The 27,362-nt window shown below is 45.8% G+C and overlaps 1 protein-coding gene across 1 annotated transcript in view; it reads left to right on the forward strand.

Moving 5' to 3' along the window:
- The first annotated feature begins 667 nt into the window (after positions 1-667).
- The window catches only part of preb (prolactin regulatory element binding), an 81,335-nt gene continuing 54,640 nt past the window's right edge, over positions 668-27,362 (forward strand). Inside the window, exons 1-2 of the mRNA XM_080200888.1 lie at positions 668-919; positions 12,818-13,061. Coding sequence (XP_080057014.1) covers positions 788-919; positions 12,818-13,061 — 376 coding nt within the window. The 5' untranslated portion in view covers positions 668-787. The remainder of the gene's footprint in view (positions 920-12,817; positions 13,062-27,362) is intronic.

Here is a 27,362-nt window from a genome sequence, read left to right on the forward strand (position 1 = left end):
TCATTTGCATTTTAGCCAAAAGGCCGCTTTAAAAAATTGCTTCAAATGAAGCTAAAATGTAACTTAATGATTTCAACCAAGTACAGCATGTCGATACTACACTTGATCTTAGCCAAAAGGCCGATATGATTTTATTTCAAAAATATACTTTATTTATAAAGATCTCAATTAAACCATTGCAAACCTACATGTCTAAAAATAGCAAACAGTGCAGAAAAAATCATTTTTGCAGTCCTTAACAAAATTTCAGTCATTACATTTCAAAACTTAAACCTGCATACATGCCTCAAATTTTACTGTGTGCTGTTATTTCTCAGATTGGCACACAGAAACTCCAAAAGGCCGAGATGCTGCACTTTGCAGCCCCAAGTCACTGGGTGGGCAAAGCTCATACCAGTCTGTCCACCCACCTGTCTTAGTCAGACTGTGCAAGATATCAGCAACTGAGAGTGAAAAAGCGAGCACCTTCAAGAAGTGGGCCTCGGAACAAGGTAAAAGATTCACGGTGGGTGAAATATGGTTTTGGAGAAGAAGTAAGAGGGTGAAGGCAGCCTCGGAGTGAGCATGAGAAGGTGGCAAGACGGGAGCAAATGGCGCCCGGAGCCCCGCACAAACATGGCGCCCGGAGCCCCGCACAAACATGGCGCCTGTGGGCCACACCCTCTGTGGGTCACCTGTCCGTCCCAGTGCTGATGTGTCTGCAGTCAGGCCGAGTCCAGGAAGCGGAACCCGAGAGTTAGGAAAGGCCGGGACCGGATTCGGCGTCGGGCAGCCCAACCTGAAGGCAATGGGTCGCCGCGGAGCCCCCGAGTTGTACCGAGCTCCGTTCCCGCTTTACACCGTCAGCGTCCCGCGGGCCGACTTGGTGGTGACTGCGGGCGGAGGAGGAGCCTCCAAAACCGGCATCAGCAACGGAGTGGTGAGTCCCGCAGGAGAGAGCGCGGCCATCCACTACAGTCACTGCATACTGACTGGATCCACTGGACAGTCACTCTGGACACTCGCCGTATCCCTCTGGACAGTGACTGCGGACACTCATTCTGGGGATTCTCTACCTGAGAATCTTGTTCACAATTATCTTTTATTATTTTGGTTGTTAATGATCCACCATAAGTTTTCTCGGTGCTGCACTCAGAGTATTCCATTGCATGGACCTGATAGAGGTTTACAAAATTATGAGAAGCATGGGTAGTTGGAGTCTTTTTCCCAGGGTAGAAATTGTAATTACTACAGGTCATTGGTTTAAGGTAAAAAGAGAGGAGTTTAAAGGAGCTAGCTAATATAAGCCCACTATTGAAAAGGGAGGTAGAGAGAAAACTGGGAACTATAGACCAGTGAGCCTAACGTCGGTATTGGGGAAGTCCTCGAGTCTATTATCAAGGATTTCAGAACCCAGCATTTGGACAAAGTCAGCATGGATTTACAAAAGGGAAATCATGCTTGACAAATCTATTGAAATTTTTTGAGGATGTAACTAGTAGAGTTGGAGGAGAACCAGAAAGCTTTAGACAAGGTCTCAAGTTATACACTACTATGTAAAGTTAAAGCACGTGGAATTGCAGGTAATGCCTTGAGATGGGTAGAAAGCTGGTTAACAGATAGGAAGCAAAGAGTTGGTATAAATGGGCCTTTTTCTGATTGGCAGGCAGTGACTTGAGGTACCACAGGGATCTGTGCTAGATCCCAACTGTTTACATCATATATTAATGATCTGGAAGAGGGAACTAAATGTATTATCTCCAAAGTTGGGTGGGAAGCTGAGTTGTGATATGCAAATGTGCTTCAACGTGAATTGGACAGGCTGAGTGCGTGGGTATGTGCATGGTAGATGTAGTATAACATGGATGCATGTGATGTTATCCACTTTGGCAGCAATAATAGGAAGACAGATTATTACTTGAATGAATGTAAATTGAGATGGATACTCAGAGAGACCTTGGAGTCCTCGTGCATTAGTCACTGAAAGTAAGTGCGCAGGTACAGCAGGCAGTAAAAAAGGCAAATGGTATGCTGGCCTTCATAGCAAGAGGATTTGAGTATGGGGATAAGGATGTTTTGCTGCAATTGTATAGGATGTTAGTGAGGCTACACCTGGAATATTGTGTGCAATTTTGGTGTCCTTATCTGAGGAAGGATGGCCTTGCTTTGGAGGGAATACAGTGAAGTTTTACCAGGCTGATTCCTGGGATGGCAGGTCTGTCATATAAGGGCAGACTAAGTCGTTTATGATTGTATTCATTGGAGTTTAGAAGAGTGAGAGAGATCTCATTGAAGCTTATAAAATTCTAACAGGGTTAGACAGGGTAGATTGAGAAAGAATGTTTCCAATGATGGGGGAGCCCAGAATTAGGGGTCATAGTTCTTTTGAGGATAAGGCGTAATCCTTTTAGAACTGAGAAGAGGGGAAATTTCTTTAACCAGAGAGTGGTGAATGTGTGGAATTCGCTACCACAGAATGTAATTGAGGCCAAAACATGTGATTTCAAGAAGAAATTAGATATAGCACTTGGGGCTAAAAGGGATCAAGGGATATGGGAGGAAGGGGGGAGATCAGGATATTGAATTTGATGATCAGCATTGATCATAATGAATGGAGGTGCAGGCTTGAAGGGCCAGTTGGCCTGCTGCTGCATCTAGTTTCTATGTCTCTATGTGATGAGAGAAGCAAGTTTTTTACAGAGTGTGTTAAGTGCCTGCAATGTGCTGTCGGAGGAGGTGGCAGAAATAGACACAATAGCAACATTTGGGAGGCATCTTGAAGATACATGCAGAGGCAGGGAATTGAGCAATTATGGATGACATTGAGGCAAAAGGTCTTTAGTTTAGAAAGGCGGCATGTGTCAATGTAGGTTTGTGGGCCAAAGGGCCTGTTCCTTTGCTTTACTGTTCTCTGTTCTTTGTGGATTGTATTTGTACTTCGTAGATTGTGGACAGGCATTGAGAAGTCAGGAAGAGAGTAACTTGTTGCAGAATTTCCAGTCCCTGATCTTTTTTAGAGTTTCTAGTTAATAGTGATCTGCAAGATATCTTGATTTGATTTAATATTGTCACATGTATTAGTATACAGTAAAAAGTATTGTTTCTTGCACACTATGCAAACAAAGCATACTGTAATTAGAAAAGGGAAGGAGAGAATGTAATGCTAAAATTATAGGGTATAGAGAAGGATCAACTTAACACGAGGTAGGTCTATTCGGGTGCATGGGATCCTTGATTATGTTGGCTGCTTTTCTGAGGCAGCGCAAAATGTAAACAGAGTCATTGGATGGGAGGTTGTTTTGTCTGATGGTCTGGGCTTCTTTCATCACCCTTTGTAGTTTCTTGTGATATTGAACAGAGCAGGAGCCATACCAAGCTGTGACATAACCAGGAAGAATGCTTTCTATGCTGCATCTGTAAATGTTGGTGAGAGTTGTTGTGGACATATCACATTTCAAAGAACAAAGAAAATTACAGCACAAACCCGCACTGACCATGCTGTCCGACTCAACTAAAACCCCCTACCCTTCCGGGGACCATATCCCTCCATCCCCATCCTACGCAAGTATTTGTCAAGACACCCCTTAAAGTCACTACCGTATCCACTTCCACTACCTCCCCCGGCAACGGGTTCCAGGCACCCACCATTCTTTGTGTAAAAAATCTGCTCATACATCTCCTTTAAACCTTGCCTCTCGCACTGTAAACCTGTGCCCCCCTAGTAATTGACTCTCCCACCCTGGGAAAAAGCTTCTGACTATCCACTCTGTCCATGCCTGTCATAATCTTGCAGATTTCTATCAGGTTGCCACCTCAACCTCCGTCTTTCCAGCGAGAACAAACCAAGTTTCTCCAACGCTCCTCATAGCTAATACGCTCCATACCAGGCAACATCCTGGTAAATCTTTTCTGTACCCTCTCCTAGGCCTCCACATCCTTCTGGTAGTGTGGCGAACAGAATTGAACACTATATTCCAAGTGCGGCCTAGCTAAGATTCTGTAACACTGCAACGTGACTAGCCAATTTTTAAACTCAGTACCCCGGCTGGTGAAGGCAAGCATGCTGTGTATGCCTTCTTGACTACCTTCTCCACCTGCGTTGCCACTTTCAGTGACCTGTGCACCCAGATCCCTCTGTCCATCAATACTCTTAAGGATTCTGCCATTTACAGTATATTTCCTAAATGTATTAGACCTTCCAAAATGCATTACCTCACGTTTGTTCGAATTAAACTTTATCTGCCATCTCTCTGCCCAAGTCTCTAATCGATCCATATCCTATTGTGTCCTTTGATGGTCCTCATCGCTATCCGCAATTCCACCAACCTTTGTGTCATCTGCAAACTTACTAATCAAACCTGTTACATTTTCCTCCAAATCATTTCTATATATTACAAACAGCAAAGGTCCCACCACTGATCCCTAAGAAAAGCCACTTGTCATAGCCCTCCATTCAGAAACACACCCTTCCACTGCTATCCTCTGTCTTCTTTACTGTGTAAGAAGTCTCACAACACCAGGCTAAAGTCCAACAGGTTTATTTGGTAGCACAAGCTACAAGCTTTCGGAGCACTGTCTCTTCATCAGGTGAGTGGGAGTTCTGTTCACACAGGGCATGTATAAATACAAACTCAATTTACAAGATAATGGTTGGAATGTGAGTTTTTACAGGTAATCAAGTCTTAAAGGTACAGACAGTGTGAGTGGAGAGAGGGTTAAGCACAAGTTAAAGAGATGTGTATTGTCTCCAGCCAGGACAGTTGGTGAGACTTTGCAACTCTAGGCAAGTTGTGAGAGTTACAGATAATGAGACATGAATCCAAGATCCCGGTTAAGGCTGTCCTCAAGTGCGTGGAACTTGGCTATCAGTTTCTGCTCAGCGATTCTGCGTCGTCATGTGTTGTGAAGGCTGTGTTGGCGAATACTTACCCGAAGATCAGAGCTGAATGCCCGTAATTGCTGAAGTGTTCCCAACAGGGAGAGAACAGTCCTGCCTGGTGATTGTCGAGCAGTGTTCGTCTGTTGTCGTAGCGTCTGTGTGGTCTCCCCGATGTACCATGCCTCGGAACATCCTTTCCTGTAGCGTATCACGAAGGAGAGGGGTTCGGTGTCATGCGGTGTCTTGGAGGGAGCTGTGGATCAGTGGCAGGAAATATCTATTACGAGAGAGGAAGTGCTAGGGCTTTTAGGTAGCATAAGGACGGATAAAGCTCCGGGGCCTGATGGTATTTATCCCAGGCTGCTTAGGGAGGTGAAAGATGAAATTGCTGGGCCTCTGGCGCAAATCTTTGTCTCTTCTTTGGACACAGGTGAGGTCCCAGAAGACTGGAGGGGAGCAAAGGTGGTACCGCTGTTTAAAAAAGGTAGTAGGGATAACCCTGGAAATTGTAGACCGGTGAGTTTGACATCGGTGGTAGGGAAATTAATGGAAAAAATACTTAGGGGTAGGATGTATGAGCATTTGGAGCGTTGCGATCTGATTAGGGATACGCAACATGGCTTTGTTAGAGGGAGGTCTTGCCTTACGAATCTGGTGGAATTCTTTGAGGAGGTGACAAAAACGGTTGACAATGGGAGAGCCGTTGATGTCATCTGTATGGATTTCAGTAAGGCGTTTGACAAAGTCCCTCATGGTAGGCTGGTAGAAAAGGTTAAGGTGCATGGGATACGAGGTCAGGTAGCTAGGTGGATTGAGAACTGGCTGGGAAATAGGAGACAGAGGGTAGTTGTTGAGGGGACCTTTTCGGGCTGGAGGCCAGTGACCAGTGGTGTGCCGCAGGGCTCAGTACTGGGACCTCTCCTCTTTGTAGTATACATAAACGACTTGGAAGAGAGCGTAAGTGGTGTGATCAGCAAGTTTGCGGATGACACCAAGATGGCAGGGTTGGCGGATACTGAAGTGGAATGTCAGGTGATACAACGGGATATAGATAGGTTGGTACATTGGGCAGATAGGTGGCAGATGGAATTTAATCCTGACAAATGCGAGGTGATGCATTTTGGAAGGAATAATGCAGAGAGGAGCTACGTGATAAAAGGTAGACCAGTTAGGAGTATAGAAATACAGAGGGACCTGGGAGTGCAGGTTCACAAATCTATGAAGTTTGCGACACAAGTAGAGAAGGTTGTGAGGAAAGCTTATGGAATGCTAGCCTTTATAGGAAGGGGTATAGAGTATAAGAGCTGCCGTCTAATGCTTCAGTTGTACAGAACGTTGGTTAGGCCGCATTTGGAGTACTGCGTCCAGTTCTGGTCACCTTACTACCGGAAGGACGTGGAGACTCTGGAGAGGGTGCAGAGGAGGTTTACCAGGATGTTGCCTGGCATGGAGGGACTGAGTTACGAGGAAAGGTTGGAGAAACTGGGACTTTTCTCCTTGGAAAGACGGAGATTGAGGGGAGACATGATAGAGGTATATAAGATACTGAAGGGAATAGATAGAGTTAATAGTGACAGACTGCTCCCTAGACTGGGTACAATTATGAGAGGTCATGATCTAAGGGTGAGGGGGGAGAGGTATAATTTGGATGAGAGGGGAAGGTTCTTCACGCAGAGGGTCGTGGGGGTATGGAACACGCTACCGAGTAGGGTGGTGGAGGCAGGAACGTTGGACTCGTTTAAGGTTCAATTAGATAGACACATGAGCGACACGAGGATGGAGGGTTATAGTAGGGGCTATTAAATAAGGTGAGAACCTCGGGAGACACCGGAAATGCAGACTTGTATGTTGACGTTTTTGTCTTTTTAATCCACAGGTGGAGGTCCACCTTGTTGTCAAACGAGGGGCATGCACACGGTGGGTCGTGCGTGGGCTGCTTTTGGAGGTTCCGGGAGTGGCCTAGTACTTCGTGTCGGTGTGTGTGCTTGATCCTGGACCGGTAGACAGGTGCTGCAACAGCTCGGTGACTATCACTGCTAGCTGTGCAGATACATGGATTTGGGCCTGTGTCTGTGGGAGTTTGCGCATTCTCCCTGTGGTGGCGTGGGTTTCCTCCGGGCGCTCTGGTTTCCTCCCACACCCCAAAGATGTGCTCTTAGGCTGATTGGTTTACCAAATTGACACTCTTCTCCCCTGAATCTGGCTAAGTTAGGGGTTCCATTCGTAGACACACAGGGTAGAATAGGTGTAGGATGATGCGGCGGCGCGGGCTCATTGGGCCGAAGGGCCTGTTTCCCGTGCCGGGTTGTTCTTTGTTCTTTGTATCAGGTAGATGACGTTGGCTGAGTTGCAAAAGAATGTACCATATACCTGGTGGATGAGTTCTCACGTGAGATGATGGCATCTGTGTCAATTAATCCGGCACGTCTTGCAGAGGTTGCTGTGGTACGGTTGTGTGGTGTCGTGGTCGCTGTTCTCCTGAAGAGTGGGTAGTTTGTTGCGGACAATGGTCTGTTCGAGGTTGTGCGGTTGTTTGAAGGCAAGAAGTGGGAGTGTGGCATTGGCGAATGTCATCGATGACATGCCGAAGGCTCTGGAGAAGATGTAGCTTCTCCGCTCCGGGGATGCACTAGACGACGAAGGGTTAGGGTTAAAACACACCCGTCAACTCAACAGATTGATCAAGACCTTTGATCTGGGCCTTCAGAGCACACTCTGTGCTCTCGTTCCACGTACTCCACATGTTGGAGATCTCTACTGCCTCCCAAAAATACACAAGGCCAACACACCTGGCATTCCCAACGTATCAGGCAATAGGACCTTGTGTGAGAACCTCTGGCTATGTTGAGGGCATCCTGATACCCATTGTACAAAGAACCCCCAGCTTTTGTCGCGACACTATGGACTTCCTACAGAAACTCAGCACACGTGGAGCATTTGAACCAGGGGCACCCCTCGTCACGATGGATGTCTCGACACTCTACCCCATCCCCCAGAAAGACGGCACTGCAGCAACTGCCTCAGTACTCAACATGGACCACTGCCAACCTCCAGATGCAATTTTGCACTCATCCGCTTCATCTTGGACCACAATGTCTTCACCGTCAACAACCAGTTCTTCATCCAGACACTCGGAACAGCCGTGGGGACCAAATTCATACCTCAGTATGTTGGTATCTTCATGCACAGGTTCGAACAAGACCTCTTCACTGCACAGGACCTTCAACCGATGTTATACACTAGATACATTGATGACATTTTCTTCTTTTGGACTCATGGCGAACAATCACTAAAGCAACTACATGATGACATCAGCAAATTCCATCCCTCCATCAGACTCACCATGGACTACTGTCCAGAATTGGTTGCATCCTTGGACGCGCACATCTCCATCAAGGATGGTCACCTCGGCCCTTCACTGTACCGCGAGCCCACAGATAACCTCATGATGCTCAACTTCTCCAGCTTCCACCCTAAACACGTCAAAGAAGCCATCCCCCATGGACCAGTCCTCCGTCTACACAGGATCTGCTCAGATGAGGAGGATCGTAACTGACACTTCCAGACGCCGAAAGATGCCTTCATAAGAACAGGATATGGCGCTTGACTCATCAATCGACAGTTCTGATGCGCCACAGCAAAAAACTGCACTGACCTCCTCAGAGGACAAAAATGGACATGGCGGACAGAGTACTCTTCGTCGTCCAGTACTCCCCCGGAGCAGAGAAGCTATGACATCATCTTTGGAGCCTTCAACATGTCATCGGTGAAGATGAACATCTCACCAAGGCCAACCCCACACCCCAAATTTCTTGCCTTCAAATAACTCATAACCTCAAACAGACCATTGTCCGCAGCAAGCTACCCAGCCTTCAGGAGAACAATGACCACGACACCACACAACCCTGCCACAGCAACCTCTGCAAGACATGCCACATCATCGACACAGATGCCATCATCTATATGGGAACACCATCCACCAGGTACACGGTACACAGTCTTGCAACTCAGCCAACGTTGTCTTCCTGATACGCTGCAGGAAAGGATGTTCCGAGGCATGGTACATTGGGGAGACCATGCCAATGCTATGACAATGGATGAATGAACACCGTTCAACAATCACCAGGCAAGAGTGTTCTCTTCCTGTTGGGGAACAGTTCAGCAGTTACAGGCATTTGGCCTCTGATCTTTGGGTAAGCGTTCTCCAAGTTGGCCTTCACGACACACGATAACGCGCAGTCACTGAGCAGAAACTGATAGCCAAGTTCCGCACGCGTGAGGACAGCCTCAACTGGGATCTTGGGTTCGTGTCACACTATCTGTAACCCCCGACGACTTGCCTGGGATTGCAAAAATCTCACTAACTGTCCTGGCTGGAGACAGTACACATCTCTCTAACCTGTGCTTAACCCTCTCTCCGCTCTCATTGTCTTTATCTTTAAGACTCAATGAGCTATAAAGACTCGTATTCCAACAATTATTTTGTAAATTGAGTTTGTATCTATATATGCCCTGTTAGTGAACAGAACTCCCACTCGCCTGATGAAGGGGCAGTGCTCCGAAAGCTTGTGGCGTGTTACCAAATAAACCTGTTGGATTTTAACCTGGTGTTGAGACTTCTTACTGTGCTTACTCCAGTCCAATGCCGGCATCTCCACATCATCTTATTTGACTGAGCCAGTTTTGTATCCACCTTGCCAGCTCACCTCTCATCCATTGCGACTTCATCTTCTGTAGTAGTCTGCCGTAAGCAGTACGGTACGGGCGGCACTGTAGCACAGTGGTTAACATTGCTGCTTCACAGCTCCAAGGTTCGATTCCTGGCTCGGGTCACTGTCTATGTGGAGTTTGCACATTCTCCTTGTGTCTGCATGAGTTTCCTCCCACAGTCTAAAGATGTGCGGGTTAGGTTGATTGGCCATACTAAAATTGCCCCTTAATGTCCAGGGATGCATAGGTTAGAGGGATTAGTGGGTATAATATGTAAGGATATGGGGGTAGGGCCTGGGTGGGATTGTGTTTGGTGCAGACTAGATGGGCCGAAGGGCCTGTTCCTGCACTGTAGGGCTCTACGATCTATGAGGGGTCATGTCAAAGGCTTCTGTGAAAGTAAAGGTATTGGTGGGCTATTTTAATTATAGCATTGGCATGGATGGACCACGAGAGGTTGGTGATCTGGACACCTAGAAGCTTGGAGCTCTTGACCATTTCCACTTTATCCCCATTGATGTAGACAGGAGTGTGTCCTCCACTACACTTCCTGAAGTTGATGAAAATTATAGAATCATAGAAACCCTACAGTACAGAGAGAGGCCATTTGGTTTCATTGCCCATGTTTGACCTGATGTCATTGGACTTGGGGTGTGGAGTTGATGTTGACTTCCAGGCTAACTCCTTCCTGACTGTATACCACTATGCTGCCACCTCTGCCAGTGGGACAGAACACGCCCAAGGATAGTGATAGTGATGTCTAGGAGTCAGGCTGTTGCTTGACAATGAGACACCTGTCCCACTTTTGGCACGAGCACCCAGATGTTACTAAGGAGGTCTTTGCAGGGTTGACTGGACTGTTGTTGTTGTTGTTTATTTTTCTTCAGTGCCTAAGTTGATGCCGGGTGGTCCATCTGGTTTCATTCCTTTCAGACTTTCTTTGGGCATTTGAAATGACTGAGTGACAGTTAAGGGTCAACCTGAGGAATGGTTGAGGACTCTGGGTCTGTACTTATTGGAGTTTAGAGGGATGAGAGGAGATCTTATTGAAACTTACGGGATGTTGCGAAGTCTGGGCAGAGTGGACGTGGAGATGATGTTTCCACCAGTAGGAAAAACTAGGACCAGAGGGTACAACCTCAGGCTAAAGGGACAACCCTTTAATACAGAGATGAGGAGGAATTTCTTCAGCCAGAGAGTGGTGAACCTGTGGAACTCTTTGCCGCAGAAGGCTGTGGAGGCCAGGTCATTGAGTGTCTATAAGTCAGAGATAGATGGGTTCTTGATTAATAAGGGGATCAGGGGTTATGGGGAAAAGGCAGGAGAATGGGGATGAGGAAAAAAAATCAGCCATGATTGAATGGCAGAATGGGCTGAATGGCCTAATTCTGCTTTAATGTTTTCTGGTAGATCCTTGAAGGTGGCAGCACAGGTGGAGAAGGTGGTGAAGAAGGCATATGGCATGCTTGCCTTTATAGGACGAGGTATAGACTATAAAAATTGGCATCTGATGTTACAGCTGTATAGAACGTTGGTTAGGCCACATTTGGAATACTGCGTCCAGTTCTGGTCGCTGCACTACCAGAAGGACGTGGAGGCTTTGGAGAGAGTACAGAAAAGGTTTACCAGGATGTTGCCTGGCATGGTGGGTCTTAGCTATGAGGAGAGATTGGGTAAACTGGGGTAGTTCTCCCTGGAAAGACGGAGAATGAGGGGAGACCTAATAGAGGTGAATAAAATTGAGAGTATGGGTAGGGTGAACAGTGGGAAGCTTTTTCCCAGGTCAGAGGTGACAAACACGACAGGTCGCAGGTTCATGGTGAGGTGGGGTGAGGTTCAACTCAGATATCAGAGGGACGTATTTTACACAGAGGGTGGTGGGGGCCTGGAATGCACTGCCAAGCAGGGTGGTGGAGGCAGACACGCTGGGATCGTTTAAGACTTATCTGGATAGTCACATGAGCAGACTGGGAATGGAGGGATACAGAAGAATGATCTAGTTGGACCAATGAGTGGTGCAGGCTTGGAGGGCCGAAGGGCCTGTTTCCTGTGCTGTATTGTTCTTTGTTCTTTGGTACAACCTCATCACCTTGGGCCTGGAGTCACATGTAGATCAAACAAGGCAAGGATGGCAGATTTCCTTCCTAAAGGACATTGGTGAACTGTTGGGTTTTTGCAACAATCATTAGTCATCATTAAACTTTTAATGACTTCAACGTTCACCATCTGCTGTGGTGAGATTTGAACTTGGGTCCATGGAGCATTAAGCTATGTCTCTGGATTACTAGTCTAGTGACAATACCAATATGTCAGCACTGCTCACACTGAATGGTGAGGCAGCTGATATGGAAAACTACCATTATGCAAATTACATGTGTTGCCCAAATCTACAGCTGTCTACCTCAATTGAAACTGATGTAGGGAGTTTGTAACAACCATTGCAATGAGAACTGGGGCACACAGAATGCCAGGCCCCAAATGTTATGGAGTTGCATGCCTCCATTAACTTGAAACTGTAGTACAACTGTTATTTATCTCTATCTCCATTCATGTACTTATCTCATTCTCCTCCAATACAAGAAAGTGAAATTAAGTATCCCTAGGCTTCAACTAAAGACACTGCATTGTCACTTTGCATCTTCAGAATGTTAGTTTTGGCAAAACATGGATCTATAATCAGAACCATTTTGGCATTGTCAGGTTTTTTTGATGTGGATCAGTTTTTGGTAATTTTACAGCTGTAAGCATATATTAAATGTTGAGTTGTCAAGTTAATTATTATGCTGTGTCACTACTATATTTAGCACTTGAATTTCCATTATACTGAAAGAACATGACCTAGAATAAGAAACTTGAACTCAGGATGTACTGGGTTGGGTTGGGTTATTATATCTACAATCAGCCTGACTTTTCCCCCATCCTTGTCCTCCTCCATAACTGATTTAAACCTCATGATACTTTACTATTTCCCAAAAGTTCTCCCACTAGAACATTCTGAACTTGCCCCACTTCATTCTCCTAGATTCAGTGCTGCTTCCTGCTTTGTTGGCCTGGAAACACATTTATCGAGAAAGTTCTCTTGCACGGATTTCAGGAATTCCTTCCATCTTTGGCTGTTACACTGTTATGAGCTCAGTCTATATTTGAGCATTGTATAACACGCATATATAAACCTAACTTGAAATTGACAATTTACACAAGGATATTAATTAATTCTTACTGATTACCTGATCTTTGTTTGGTTGCCAGCATTTCCTACGTTTGGAACGTGTGACTGGAAGCCTTTCGGCGACACTTGTTCATTCTCATGACACGGAGACAAGAGCCACCATGAACATGGCAGTCGCTGGGGATATTCTGGCTGTTGGACAAGATGCCACTTGTCACATCCTCCGATTCCAAGAAGAGAAAGAGAAATCAGTGGGGGAAAAAGCAGGCAAAAAAGAGGACACATGTGAAGCTGAAGTTGCAAAGTATGCCAGCAATCAGTCAGGTACAGATTAGTAATGATCTGGGTACGATGATTATTGGGAGTTTGAAGAGCAGAGACCTGAAAAGCCATCAATTTGTCCCAACAAATTGCCCATGAAGTCAGCCTAGACTATAAGTTTTACACTTTGAATTTGGCTAGGGTAAGCATAAGATTTTTCATAGAATCATAGAATTCCTACAGTGCAGAAAGAGGCCAATTGAGTTGGCACTGACCACAATCCCAACCAGGCCCTAGCCCTGTATCCCTACACATTATCCGCTAATTCCTCTAACCTATGCATGTCACTACTATGTCCTAAGGGGCAGTTTTAGCATGGCCAATCAACCTAACCCGCACATACTGTTGGACTGTGGGAGGAAACCCACGCAGACACGAGGAGAATGTGCAAATTCCACACAGACAGTGACCCAAGCCAGGAATCGAACCCAGATCCCTGGCGCTGTGAAGCAGCAGTGCTAACCACTGTGCTACCCAGGTATGATTCAAGTGACCCATTGGGGAGCTTTTATCAAACAAAGTTTATTTAAGAATACAGTTAACACATAATAAGGCAATGAGCAATAAACTTTACCAATTACAAACAAAGGAAAAAAAACAAGATATTGTGTAAATATTAACAGCTAAGAATACTGTTCCAACGCAAACATCTCTACAAACATAAACCCCCATTCTAGGCTTAGCGCAGAAAGTAAGTGTGTTCACGTGATGCTGGATCTTGCAGGTTTGCAACATCTACTATGAATTAGTCCTTTGAATAGAGAACTTAAACTCTAACTTCCCTGCTTCCCTGTCCAGGAGCTCCCACCAAACCTCGAAGTAGAGATGGAGTCATTGCTTGCCTCTAGCTTTTAGCTAGCCAGCAGAATTTCCAAAACAGGGTGAGAGACAGAAACACTGCATCTAGTCTGCAGTCATATAAACATAGAAACTAGAAGCAGGACTAGGCCTTCAAGCCTGCTCTGCCATTCATTTTGGTCATGGCTGACCATCAAATTCAATATCCTGATCCTTTTAGCCCCAAGAACTCTATCTAATTTCTTCTTCTTGAAATCAGACAGATCCCCCCTCACACTCTTCTAAATTCCAGTGAATAAAGTAATAACCGACTTAGTCTCTCCTCATATGACAGACCTGCCATCCCAGGAATCTACCTGGTAAACCTGAGCTGTTCTCCCTGTATAGCAAGGACGCCCTTCCTCAGATAAGGATACCAAAACTGCACACACTACTCCAGGTCTGGCCTCACCAGTGCCCTATACAATTACAACAAAACATCTCTATCCCTATATTCAAATCATAGCAACAAGAGTTGGCCATTCAGTTCCTCCAGCCTGCTCTATCCTTCACTGTGATCGTGGCTGGTCTGCAATCTAACTCCATATACCTCCTTTGCTCAATATCGTTGAATACTTTTGATTCACAAATATCTATCAGTCGCTAGTAGAAAGTTAACAATCAATCTAACATTTGTGAAAAAAGAGTTTCAGACTTCTATTACAAGTCATATCACTTTTCAGCATGGAAAAAGTATTTCCTAATGTTGATATTTTGTCCCCTCATCCCAAACTTCCCACTCAGTGGAAATAGGGTAGATAGTGAGAAATCATTGGTCTCTTTAAAATCTTGAAAACATCAATCCCTTAACCTTCTAAATTACAGGAATACAGCACCAGTAATCTCATCTCATCATTTTTTCTGTGCAGCCCAGATAGCATTCTCATAAATCTACACTTCATTCCCTCCAATGCCAATATATCTTCCCTAAGGTGCAGTGTCCATGATTGCTCTCCGTACTGCATATGTGATCTAACCAGGACCTTTTAGCTGTTCATGACATTTTAAAGGTCGATGTACCTAGCCTTCCAAGTTTCTTTGGACCTTCACTGGTTTGAACTGTTTTCGTATTTAGAAAAGTACCCTGTTCTACCCTTTTTGGCTCAGTGGTTGGTCGGCCTCACATTTGCCCAAATTGAAATTCTTCTGCCACAGTGTTACCCATTCACCTGGTCTATCAATATCTTTTTATAATTTCATCCTTCCATTTAAACTAAAGTGTCACTTATCTTTGTTAAGCACATTTGGACATGTACCTTCCTATCCCATCATCCAGATCATTAATAAATACAATGAGTAGTTGAGATCCAAACACACATCTGTGCAGAACCACACTGGTGACACCCTAACAAATTGAGTACCCGTCCGTTACCCTGGCTCTCCACCGATTTTCTAACCACATCAATAATTTGTCTTCAATTTCATGGGCTTCATGAATTTGAACTAATTGTCCCTTCTAAGGGACTTAGAACAAAGAAAATTCCAGCACAGGAACAGGCTCTTCAGCTCTCCAAGCCTGCACCAACTATGCTGCACATTTGAACTAAAACCCCCTACCCTTCCAGGGACTATGCCGCTCTATTCCCATCCTATTCATGTATTTGTCCAGCTACCCCTTAAAAGTCACTATCATATCTGCTTCAACTACCTCCCCTTACAAAAAGTTCCAGACATCAACCACCCTAAACAAACGTTTGCCTTGTACATTTCCTTTAAACCTTGCCCCTTGCACCTTAAACGTGTGCCCCTAGTAGTTGGCCCTTTGTCCCTGGTTTAAAAAAAACTGACTATCCACTCTGTCCGTGGCCCTCTTAATCTTGTAAACTTCTATCAGGTCTCCCCTCAACTTCCATCGTTCCAGTGAGAACAAACCAAGTTTCTCCAACCTTTCTTCATGTCTAATACCTTCCATACCAGGCAACGTTCTGGTAAATCTTTTCTGTATCCTCTCCAAAGCTTCCATATCCATAGTGCAGTGATCAGAACTGAATACTATATTCCAAGTGCTTTTTCCAAGGGTGGAAGAGTCAATTACTTGGGGGCACAGTTTAAGGTGCGAGAGGCAAGGTTTAAAGGAGTTGCACGAGGCAAATTTTTTACACAGAGGGTAGTGGAGGCCTGGAACTCGTTACAGGGGAAGTAGTGGAAGTGGATACATTAGTGACTTTTAAGGGGCGTCTTGACAAATAGATGAAAAAGATGGGAATACAGAGTTATGGTCCATGGAAGGGAAGGGGGTTTTAATTCAGTTGGGCAGCATGGTCGGTGCGGGCTTGGCGGGCCGAAGGGCCTGTTCCTGTACTGTAATTTTTTGTTCTTTGTGGCCTAATCAAGGTTCCAATTTTTAAACTCAGTGCTCAGCCAACGAAGGCAAGCATGCCATATGCCTTCTTGACTACTTTCTCCACCTGTGTTGCCATTTTCAGTGAACTGTGTACCTGTACACCCAGATCCTGCTGCCTATCAATACTCATATGGGTTCTGCCATTTACTGTACATTTTCTATCTGTATTAGATCTTCCAAAATGCATTACCTCACATTTGTCTGGATTAAACGCCATAACATCATAGAGGTTCTAGCATGGAAACAGGTTCTTTGGCCCAACTTGTCCATGATGCCTCTTTTTTTTATAAAGCCCTAATGTAGTCCCAATAACTCGCATTTGGTCCATATCCCTCTATACCCACCTTACCCATGTAACTGTCTAAATGCTTTTTAAAACAAAATTGTACCCGTCTCTACTACTACCGCTGGCAGCTTATTTCAGATATTCACCACACTCTTGTGAAAAAATTGCCTCTCTGTACCCTTATATATCTCTCCCCTCTCACCCTTTAATTTTAGACTCCCCTACCTTTGAGAAAAGATATTGACTATCTACTTTGTCTATGTTCCTCGTTATTTTGTAGACCACTATAAAGTCACTCCTCAGCGTCCTACGCTCCAGAGAAAAAAATTCCAGTCTATTCAGCCTCTCCTTATAACTCAATCCGTCAAGTGCCAGTAGCATCCTAATAAATCTTTTCTGCGCTCCTTCTAGTTTAATAATATCCTTTCTGTAATAGGGTGACCAGATTGCATACAGTATTCCAAGTGTGGCCTTACCAATGCCTTGTAAACTTTAACAAGACATCCCAATTCCTGTATTCAGTGTTCTGGCCGATGAAACCAAGCTTGCTGAATGCCGCCTTCACCACTCTGTCCACCTGTGACTCCACTTTCAAGGAGCTATGAATACGTACCCTTAAATCTCTTTGTTCTGTAACTCTTCCCAATGCCCTGCCATTAACTGAGTAAGTCCTACCTGGTTCAGTCTACCAAAATGCACCACCTCGCATGTGTCCAAAGATGACTGATCAGGCCAATTCGGGCACGGAATGTCCTGCCATATATTGGACAGATTTGTGTAGACACTAGTTGTTGCACTGGTGGATCTGGACTTGCACAGCTCGCACTTAAGTTGTGTTTCAGCAATGCACCTTGCTTTGCAAGTTTGAAAATCCTTGTGGATGAGGCAGTGCCAGGTCGGGCGGTTTTGTGCCAGCATTTCCCAGGTGGTCATGTCAATGTCAAGCGACTTCAGGGAGGTCTTGAGTGTGTCTTTGAAACATTTCTTCTGCCCTCCATGCGAGCGTCTTCCAGCAGAGAGTTCCCCAAAAAGGAGCTGCTTGGCTTTGCGCTCGTCTGACATTCGGATGACATGACCTGCTCACTGGGTCTGTGCTCTCATCAGCAGTGTGTGGACTGATGGTAGACTTGCTCTAGAGAGAACTTCAGCATCTGGTATTTTGTTTTGCCGTTGGATGCATAATATTCTGTGAAGGAAAATCATGTGGAAATGATTGAGCTGTCTTGCATGCCTTCGATACGCAGTCCACGTTCCACAGACATACAGGAGGGTAGTGAGTCCGTGGCGCTGTAGACCTTCAGTTTTGCTGCTGGGCTGATTCCTCGATGTTCCCATATAGTGGAGCACAGTCTACCAAAAGCAGAACTTGTCTTTGCTATTCTGCAGTTAACTTCTGTATCAGTAGTCACTGCTTGGGAGAGGATGCTGCCAAGATAAGTGAACTAGTCCACTGCCTGTAGTTTCTGCCCTTTGATTGTGATTATGGGTTCTGTGTACGGTGCATGAGGAGCAGGCTGGTGCAGGACTTCAGTCTTTATAATGTTAATGATGAGTCCAAAGTTATCACAAGCCGTGGAAAATTTGTCCATACTGACTTGCATCTTTGGCTGCGAGCCAGTATAGAGGATGCAGTCATCGGCAAAAAGGAAGTCTCTCAGAACAGTCTCCTACACTTTGGTAGTAGCTTGAAGTCTCCTCAGGTTGAAGAGCTTCCCATCCACTCTGTACTTGAGGCTGATTCCAGCAACACTGTCCTGGAAGGCATCATTCAGCATGGCAGTAAACATCATGCTGAACAGCGTGGGTGCGAGCACACAGCCCTGTTTGACGCCATTGGTGACTGGGAATACCTCAGAGGATTCTCCGCCATCTAGTACTCTGGCCATCGTGGAACTGGCGTACCATCTGAATGAATTTGGGGGGGGCAGCCAAACCTTGACATGATTCTCCACAGGCCTTGTCGGCTGACAGTGTCGAAGACTTTTACGAGGTCAACAAAGGTTGTGTAGAGCTCGTGATTCTGCTCCTGACATTTCTCCTGAAGTTAGTGCGCAGCAAAAATCCTGTCAGTAATTCCGCGACCTTTGCGGAAGCCACACTGTGACTCTGGAAGCAGGCCCAGCTCCAGATGAGTGACCAGACGGTTTAGCAGGACTCTTGTGAGGGATTTTCCTGTGATGGTGAGCAGTGAGATTCCTTGGTGGTTGTTGCATACTTGCCGATTGCCCTTCCTCTTATAGAGGTGTACGATGGAAGCATCTTTAAGTTCCTGAGGAATAGACCCTTGCTTCCAAAAGGACTGGAACAACTCGGTGAGCTTCTCGATAAGTACAGGACCAGCAGCTGCTTCGTAGATCTCTGCGGGTATGGCACCTGCCCCTGGGGCTTTGCCACTGGATAGCTGGCTGACAGCTTTCGTGACTTCGGCTACTACCGGTGGGACATCCATGGTGCTGTTGATATCAACCTGGGGAATCCTGTCTATTGCCTCATCGTTAATAGATGACGGTCGGTTGAGGACGGCTTCAAAGTGTTCAGCCCATCTCTGCAGGATCCAAGCCTTCTCTGTAATGAGAGTTGTACCATCTGTACTCAGGAGGGGGGAACTCCTGAGAGATTGAGGTCCATAGAGAGTGTTGAGGGCTTCATAGAACCGTTTCAAGTCGTTTCTGTCAGCGTAACCCTGTATTTCACCTGCCTTGGTGCTCAGCCAGGCATCCTGCATTTTACGCAGTTTATTCTGGACTATCCCACGAGTGCTGGTAAAAGCATTTTTCTTGGCTGCTGATGATGGGTCGTTCTGACAGGCCCGATGAAGATGGTGCTTTTCAACAAGTAGATCCCGTATCTCCTCATCATTCTCTCCAAACCAATCATGCTGATTGCAGGTGGAGGGCCCCGAGTGTCTTCATCGCAGATGTATGGACAGCATCCCTGAAGCATTCCCAGTCGTCCTCAGCGCTGCCTGCGAGGTGTAGGTCAGCAAGCTTGATTTCTAAGTCTTCAGCCAGTGCTGAAGCTACGCTGGGGTTCTTTAGCTTGGCCACATTGATTCTTTTCATAACCTTGCTTTCTTGAGGTAGCCTCTTGGATCTGATGCGGAGCCTCATTTTGGAGACAGTGAGCCTGTGATTTGTCCAACAGTCAGCACCACACATGCCCTTGGTCACTCTGACATCCTGCTTGTCTTTTCTCCTGACAATGACATAGTCGATAAGATGCCAATGCTTTAGAGCGGGGGTACATCCAGGAGGTCTTGTTATGGGTAGGCAGACGGAAGGTTGTGTTGGTGATGAGGAGGTCGTGTGCTGCACAGATCTTCATTAAGAGTAGACTGTTACTGTTACACTTGCCCACTCCATGCCTCCCGATGACTCCCTGCCAGTTTGCAGAGTCACACCCTACTCTTGCACTGAAATCGCCAAGCAAGATCGGTTTGTCGGTGTTGCTTACTGCTGATAGTAGAGTGTCTAGTTCTTCGTAGAACTTGTCAGGGTGTAGTGAAGCAGGTAATGTTTAGGGCACCTTTTCTAGCCCCTTCCTCATTCTACGGAGGTGAGCAGTGCGTTCCTGAAGAGGACTGCTCGGTTGCCCAGGTAGACACCGAGTTTCACTACTGCTTCGGTCAGCGGAAAACGACCATTAGACCTGAGCCGCCTGCGTGCAGGCCCGTAACTACAGCTCCCAGTGTATCCACACCTGCTGCTTCATCGCTCGCCCATCACCACAGGGCTTCAAAGGTTGAACAGGACAATGATGATGATGGTGGTGTCGAGACTAGTGCTTGATTTGGATTAAAGTGAGGGAGAGTTGCGCAGCGTCAGCCTCAATCTCTCTCCCCAGTTCCCATCTAGATCCAATGGCAAGACGAGTCAAGACAGCTGGAGATGGGACTAGGCACAGTGGATGATCAGGACATCTTCTGTCTTGTCCTGCTCTTCACGTTCCACGATGCTTGCAGAGACCGCCTTCATGACTGTTGGACCTTCCATTGGTCTTGTCCACTCCATCCGCAGGACTCTGTCTTCATGTGCTGGGATAGACATCTCTCTATCTCACTGAGGGTTGAGACCCGTCGGCTACCCTCACCCGGTTTAGCCGGCTTGTCGAGGCCGTTACCCGGGGTGTGGCCGCTGTCGCATGCAAACAGCTACGGGGAGCCACAGGTGACAGCTGAGTGTCAGGTGGTGACAAAGAGTGGACGAACCACCCTGAAAAGGGCGTGACATGTTCCCCCACCAGAGGTACTACCCTTCCCTGACAAACCATACACCCCCCCAGTCAATATAGAGGAAGTGAAAATCACCCAGCACAACAACCTTGTTATTTTTACACCATGCCAAAATCTGCCTACATTTCTGTTCCTTTATCTCCTGTTGGGAGGCCTATAGTAAACCCCAACATTGTGACTACACCCTTCCTATTCCTGAACTGTACTGATGTTGCCTCACTGTATGAGCCCTCTGAGGTGTGATATTTTCCTTAATCAGAATTGCAACTCCCCCACCCTTTTTACGTCCCCTCTATCTCACATGAAACATCTGTATCCTGAAATGTTAAGCTGCCAATCCTGTCCTTCCCTTAACCAAGTCTCTGTAATTAGCAACAACATCATAGTTCCAATTACTAATCCAAGCTCTAAGTTCATTTGCCTTACATGTTACACTTCTTGCACCAGACCCTCTTTGATTGGCAACTACACCTTGCCTGCTCTTCCTCTGTGTCTTACTGGCCCTACTGTCTGGTTCCCCTTCAGTTGAATCCCCTTTGCTTTGGTTCCCACCCCGCTGCCAAATTAGTTTAAATCCTTCCATGAGACACTAGCACCGGCTAGAATATTTATGTCCCTCCAGTTTAGATACAACCTGTCTTAAATGGACTTCATCGAATGTCTTTTGGGAGTCCATGTAAATAACTTTATAAGACCCTTGCCAGGCCTCATTTGGAGTACTGTGCGCAGCTCTGGTTGCCTCACTATAGGAAGGACGTAGAAGCTATTGAAAGGGTGCAGAGGAGATTTACAAGGATGTTGCCTGGACTGGGAGGCATGCCTTATGAAGTTAGGTTGAGGGAGCTGGGACTCTTTTCCCTGGAGAGACGAAGGTTGAGAGGCGACCTGATAGAAGTTTATAAAATGTTGAGAGGAATAGATAGGGTGGATTCTCAGAGGCTATTTCCCCGGGTTGAAATGGTCGCTACGAGGGGACACAGATTTAAGGTGCGGGGAGGCAAGTACAGAAGTGATGTTAGGGGTAAGTTTTTCACTCAGAGGGTGGTGAGTGAATGGAATCAGCTGCCTTCAGTGGTGGTGGAGGCGAACTCGCTGGGGTCTTTTAAAAGACTTCTGGATGAGTATATGGGATTTAATGGGATTGGGGGTTATAGATAGGTCTATAGATTGGTAGGTGTTGATGTGACCGGCGCAACTCGTGGGCCGAAGGGCCTGTTTGTGCTGTAGTGTTCTATGTTCTAACTTGGATAGACACATCTAGTGTCTACTAATTTAGTCACCACTTTGGGAAAAAATGAACCTGGTTCATCAGGCATAGCTAATATTTACAAATGCACGCAGGCTCCATCTGAGTTGAAAGCTTTCAAGGTATCTAATCAATCCATCTTTAATTATAGACCATCAATTTCCCAACAACAGACATTGGCTAAACTAAAAACAAAATACTGCAGTACTGGAGATCTGAAATAAAAACAGAAAATGCTGGAAGAACGAGAGATCAGACTGCATCTCTTTAGAGAGAAAGGATTAATGTTTCTAATGTGACTGAAGAGAGAGAGAAATGTGATGAGTTTTGTGCCATTGAGGGAGAGAGGTCAGGTGGAGCTAAAGGGAAGATCAAGGATAGGTTAATGGGTGGGGAAGATTAAGTGACAAACGTTATGGAACATAAGAGAAAGGAAGTCGTAATGGTTAGGAACAAATCATCGCTTCAGAGTTGGTGTTATTAACAGAATGAACACGGAAAATAGACGTAGGAGTAGGCCATTCGGCCCTTCAAGCCTGCACCACCATACAATATGATCGTGGCTGATCACACACTTTCAGTATCCCACTCCCACTTTCTCTTTAGCCACAAGGGTCTCATCCAACTCCCTCTTGAACATAGCTAACGAACTGGCTCCAAAAGCTTTCTATGATAGAGAATCCCACAGGTTCACAACTCTTTGAGTGAAGAAGTTCTTCCTCATGTCAGTCATGAATGGCTTACCCCCTAATGCTTATACTTTGACCCCCAGTTCTAGGCTTTCCCAAATCAGGAACATTCTTCCTGCATCTAGTCTGTCCAGTCCCATCAGGATTTTATGTGTCTCTACGAGATCCTCTCACTCTTCTAAATTCCGCAAGATTGTAAGAAATACAAAAGGTTGTGAATATAGCCCAACCCATCAAGCAAACCAGCCTCCCATCTGTATATACTCTGTATACACTTCCCGCTGTCTCGGCAAAGCAGCCAGCATAAGTAAGGTCCACACACACGCCCCAGATGTCCTCTCTGCCACCTTCTTTTGACGGGAAAAAGATACAAAAGTCTGAGGTCACGTACCGACCGACTCAACAACTTCTTCCTGCTGCTGTCAGACTTTTGAATGGACCTACCTTGCACTAAGTTGACCTTTCTCTATACCCTAGCTATGACTGTAACGCTACATTTTGCGCACTCTCGTTTCTTTCTGTATGAACAGTATGCTTTGTCTGTATAGTGCGCAAGAAACAATATTTTTCACTGTATGCTAATACATGTGACAATAATAAATCAAATCAAATTCCAGTGAGTACAAGCCCAGTCGATCCAATCTCCCTTCATATGTCAGTCCTGCTAATCCAGGAATCAGTCTGGTGAACCTTTTGCTGGACTCCCTCAATAGCAATAATGTCCTTCCTCAGACTAGGAGACCAAAACTGCATACAATATGCAAGTTGTGGCCTCACCAGGGCCCTGTGTAACTGCAGCAAGTTATCCTTACTCCTATACTCACATCCTCTTGCTATGAAGGCTAGCTTTCCTCACCGCCTGCTGTACCTACATGCCAACCTTCAGCAACTGTTTCACCATGACATCAGGTCACGTTGCACTTCTCCTTTTCCTAAACTGCCACGATTCAGAGAACAATCTTGCTTCCTGTTTTTGCCATCCAAGTGAAAAGCTTCACATTTATCCACATCATATTGTATTTACCTACTATTTGCCTGCTCAGCCAGCCTGTCCATGTCACCCTGCAGCATCTTAGCATCCTCCTCTCAGCACAGACAGCCACCAAGCTTAGTGTCGTCTGCAAATTTGAAGATATTGCATTCAATTCCTTTGTTCAAATTATGAATGTACATTGTGAACAACTGGGGTTCCAGCAGTGAACCCTGTGGTACCCCACTAGTCACTGCCACTCTGAAAAGGACATGTTTATTCCTGTCTACTTTACGTAGCAGTCTTTGGTGTGGCATCTTGTCAAATGCCTTCTGGAAATCCAGATACACCACATCCACAGGTTCCCCATTGTCCACTGCACATGTAATGTTCTCAAAGAATTCCACCAAATTAATCAAGCTTGACCTGCCCTTCATGAACCCATACTGCGTCTTATCAATGGGACAATTTATATCCAGGCTGATTCCTGGGATGGCAGGTCTGCCATGTGAGGAGAGACTAAGTTGGTTGGGATTATATTCACTGGAGTTTAGAAGAGTAAGAGGGCATCTCATAGAAACTTATAAAATTCTAGCAAGGTTAGACAGGATAAATTCAGAAAGAATGTTCCCAATGGTGGGGGAGTCCAGAACTTGAGCTCATAGTTTGAGGATAAGGGGTAAACCTGTTAGAATGGACGTGAGGAGAAACTTCTTCACTCAGAGCGTGATGAATGTGTGGAATTCAGCACTACAGAATGGAGTTGGGGCCAAAACATTGTCTGATTTCAAGAAGAAGAAATTAGATATAGCTCCTGGGGCTAAAAGGGATCAACGGATATGGGAGGATGGAGGGATCAGGATATAGAACATAGAACATAACAGCGCAGAACAGGCCCTTCGGCCCACGATGTTGCGCCGACCAGTTACAAAACAATGACCCTCTAACCTAAACCAAACCCTTACCGTCCATGAACCTATCCACAGATCTCTTAAACGCCCCCAAACTAGGCGCATTTACAACCGCAGCAGGCAGGGCATTCCAATCCCTCACCACCCTCTGGGTAAAGAACCTACCCCTGACATCCGTCCTATAACTACCCCCCCTTAATTTAAAGCTATGCCCCCTCGTGCTAGCTTTCTCCATCCGAGGAAAAAGGCTATCACTGTCCACCCTATCTAAACCTCTAATCATCTTATATGTTTCAATAAGGTCCCCTCGTAGCCGCCGCCTTTCTAATGAAAACAACCTCAAATCCCTCAGTCTCTCCTCATAGGACCTCCCCTCCATACCAGGCAACATCCTGGTAAACCTCCTCTGCACCCTCTCCAGAGCCTCCACATCCTTCCTATAATGTGGGGACCAGAACTGTACACAATACTCCAAGTGCGGCCGCACCAGAGTCTTGTACAGTTGCAACATGACGCTGCGGCTCCTAAATTCAATCCCCCTACCAATAAACGCCAAGACACCGTATGCCTTCCTAGCAACCCTATCTACTTGATTTCCAACTTTCAGGGATCTGTACACATACACCTAAATCCCTCTGTTCATCCACACTATTCAGAGTCCTACCGTTAGCCCTATACTCTACACATCCGTTATTCCTGCCAAAGTGAATTACCTCACACTTTTCCGCATTAAACTCCATCCTCCACCTCTCGGCCCAGCTCTGTAACTTGTCCAAGTCTCCCTGTAGACTGAGACACCCTTCCTCACTATCTACCACACCTCCGACTTTGGTGTCATCAGCAAATTTACTAATCCACCCAACTATACCCTCATCCAGATCATTTATAAAAATTACAAACAGCAGTGGCCCCAAAACAGATCCCTGAGGCACACCACTCGTAACTGAACTCCATGTCGAATACTTACCATCAACCACCACCCTCTGTCTCCTATCCGCCAGCCAATTCCTAATCCAATTTCCTAGATCACCCTCAATCCCATACATCTGCAATTTCTGCAGAAGCCTTCCATGGTGAACCTTATCAAACGCCTTACTAAAGTCCATATATACCACGTCAACTGCCTTACCCCCATCCACCTCTTTGGTCACTTTCTCAAAAAACTCAATAAGGTTAGTAAGGCACGATCTCCCCTCCACAAAACCATGCTGACTATTTCCAATCAATTCATTACTCTCCAAATAACTATAAATCCTATCCCTAATAATTTTTTCTAAAACCTTGCCCACAACAGAAGTAAGACTCACCGGTCTATAATTTCCGGGGAAGTCTCTGTTCCCCTTCTTAAACAACGGGGCAACGTTCGCTAACCTCCAATCTTCTGGCACTATACTGGTGACCAACGACGACCTGAAGATCAGAGCCAGAGGCTCTGCAATTGCCTCCCAGAGAATCCTAGGATAAATCCCGTCCGGCCCAGGGGACTTATCTATTTTCAAACCCTCAAGAATATCTAGCACATCCTCCCTACCAGCTGCAATACTGTCCAGTTTACAACCCTGTAACCCAGTGTTCTCCTCAGCTACGTTTATGTCCCCCTGCGTGAACACTGAAGAGAAATATTGGTTCAATGCCTCTCCAATCTCTTCCGGTTCCACACATAAATTCCCACTGCTATCTCTAACTGGCCCTAATCTTGCCCTAACCAACCTTTTGTTCTTAACATATCTATAGATATATAAGATGATTAGAGGTTTAGATAGGGTGGACAGTGATAGCCTTTTTCCTCGGATGGAGAAAGCTAGCACGAGGGGGCATGGCTTTAAATTAAGGGCGGGTAGTTATAGGACGGATGTCAGGGGTAGGTTCTTTACCCAGAGGGTGGTGAGGGATTGGAATGCCCTGCCTGCTGCAGTTGTAAATGCGCCTAGTTTGGGGGCGTTTAAGAGATCCGTGGATAGGTTTATGGACGAAAAGGGATTGGTTTAGGTTAGTGGGTCATTGTTTTTTTAACTGGTCGGCGCAACATCGTGGGCCGAAGGGCCTGTTCTGTGCTGTAGTGTTCTATGTTCTATAGAACGCCTTAGGATTCTCCTTAATCCTATCAGCCAAAGTCTTCTCATGTCCTCTTTTAGCCCTTCTTAACTCTCTCTTTAGCTCCCTCCTAGCCAATCTAAAGCTTTCTAGTGCACTACCTGAGCCCTCGAGTCTCATCCTGACATAAGCCTCCTTTTTCTTTTTAACCAGCGAATCAACTTTCCTAGTGCACCACGGTTCCCTAGCTCGACCAATTCCTCCTTGCCTGACAGGGACATACATATCAAGGACACGCAGTAGCGAGTTGAATTCAATGATCAAGATGAATGGCGGAGCAGGATCAAAGGGCCGAATGGCCTATTCTTGCTTCTAGTTCCTATGCTTCTATGAAATAATTTGATTAGGGATAGTCAACACGGTTTTGTGAAGGGTAGGTCGTGCCTCACAAACCTTATTGAGTTCTTTGAGAAGGTGACCAAAGAGGTGAATAAGGGTAAAGCAGCTGATGTGGTGAATATGGATTTCAGAAAGCATTTGATAACGTTCCCCATGGTAGGCTACTGCAGAAAATACGGATGCATGGGATTGAGGGTGATTTAGCGGTTTGGATCAGGAATTGGCTTGCTGATAGAGGGTGGTGGTTGATGGGAAATATTCAACCTGGAGTTCAGTTACTAGTGGTGTACCGCAGGGATCTGTTTTGGGGCCACTGCTGTTTGTGATTTTTATAAATGACCTAGATGAGGGTGTAGA

The sequence above is a fragment of the Carcharhinus amblyrhynchos genome, chromosome 12 (assembly GCF_965287045.1).
Source record: "Carcharhinus amblyrhynchos chromosome 12, sCarAmb.v2.hapA, whole genome shotgun sequence".
In the NCBI taxonomy this organism is placed as follows: domain Eukaryota; kingdom Metazoa; phylum Chordata; class Chondrichthyes; order Carcharhiniformes; family Carcharhinidae; genus Carcharhinus; species Carcharhinus amblyrhynchos.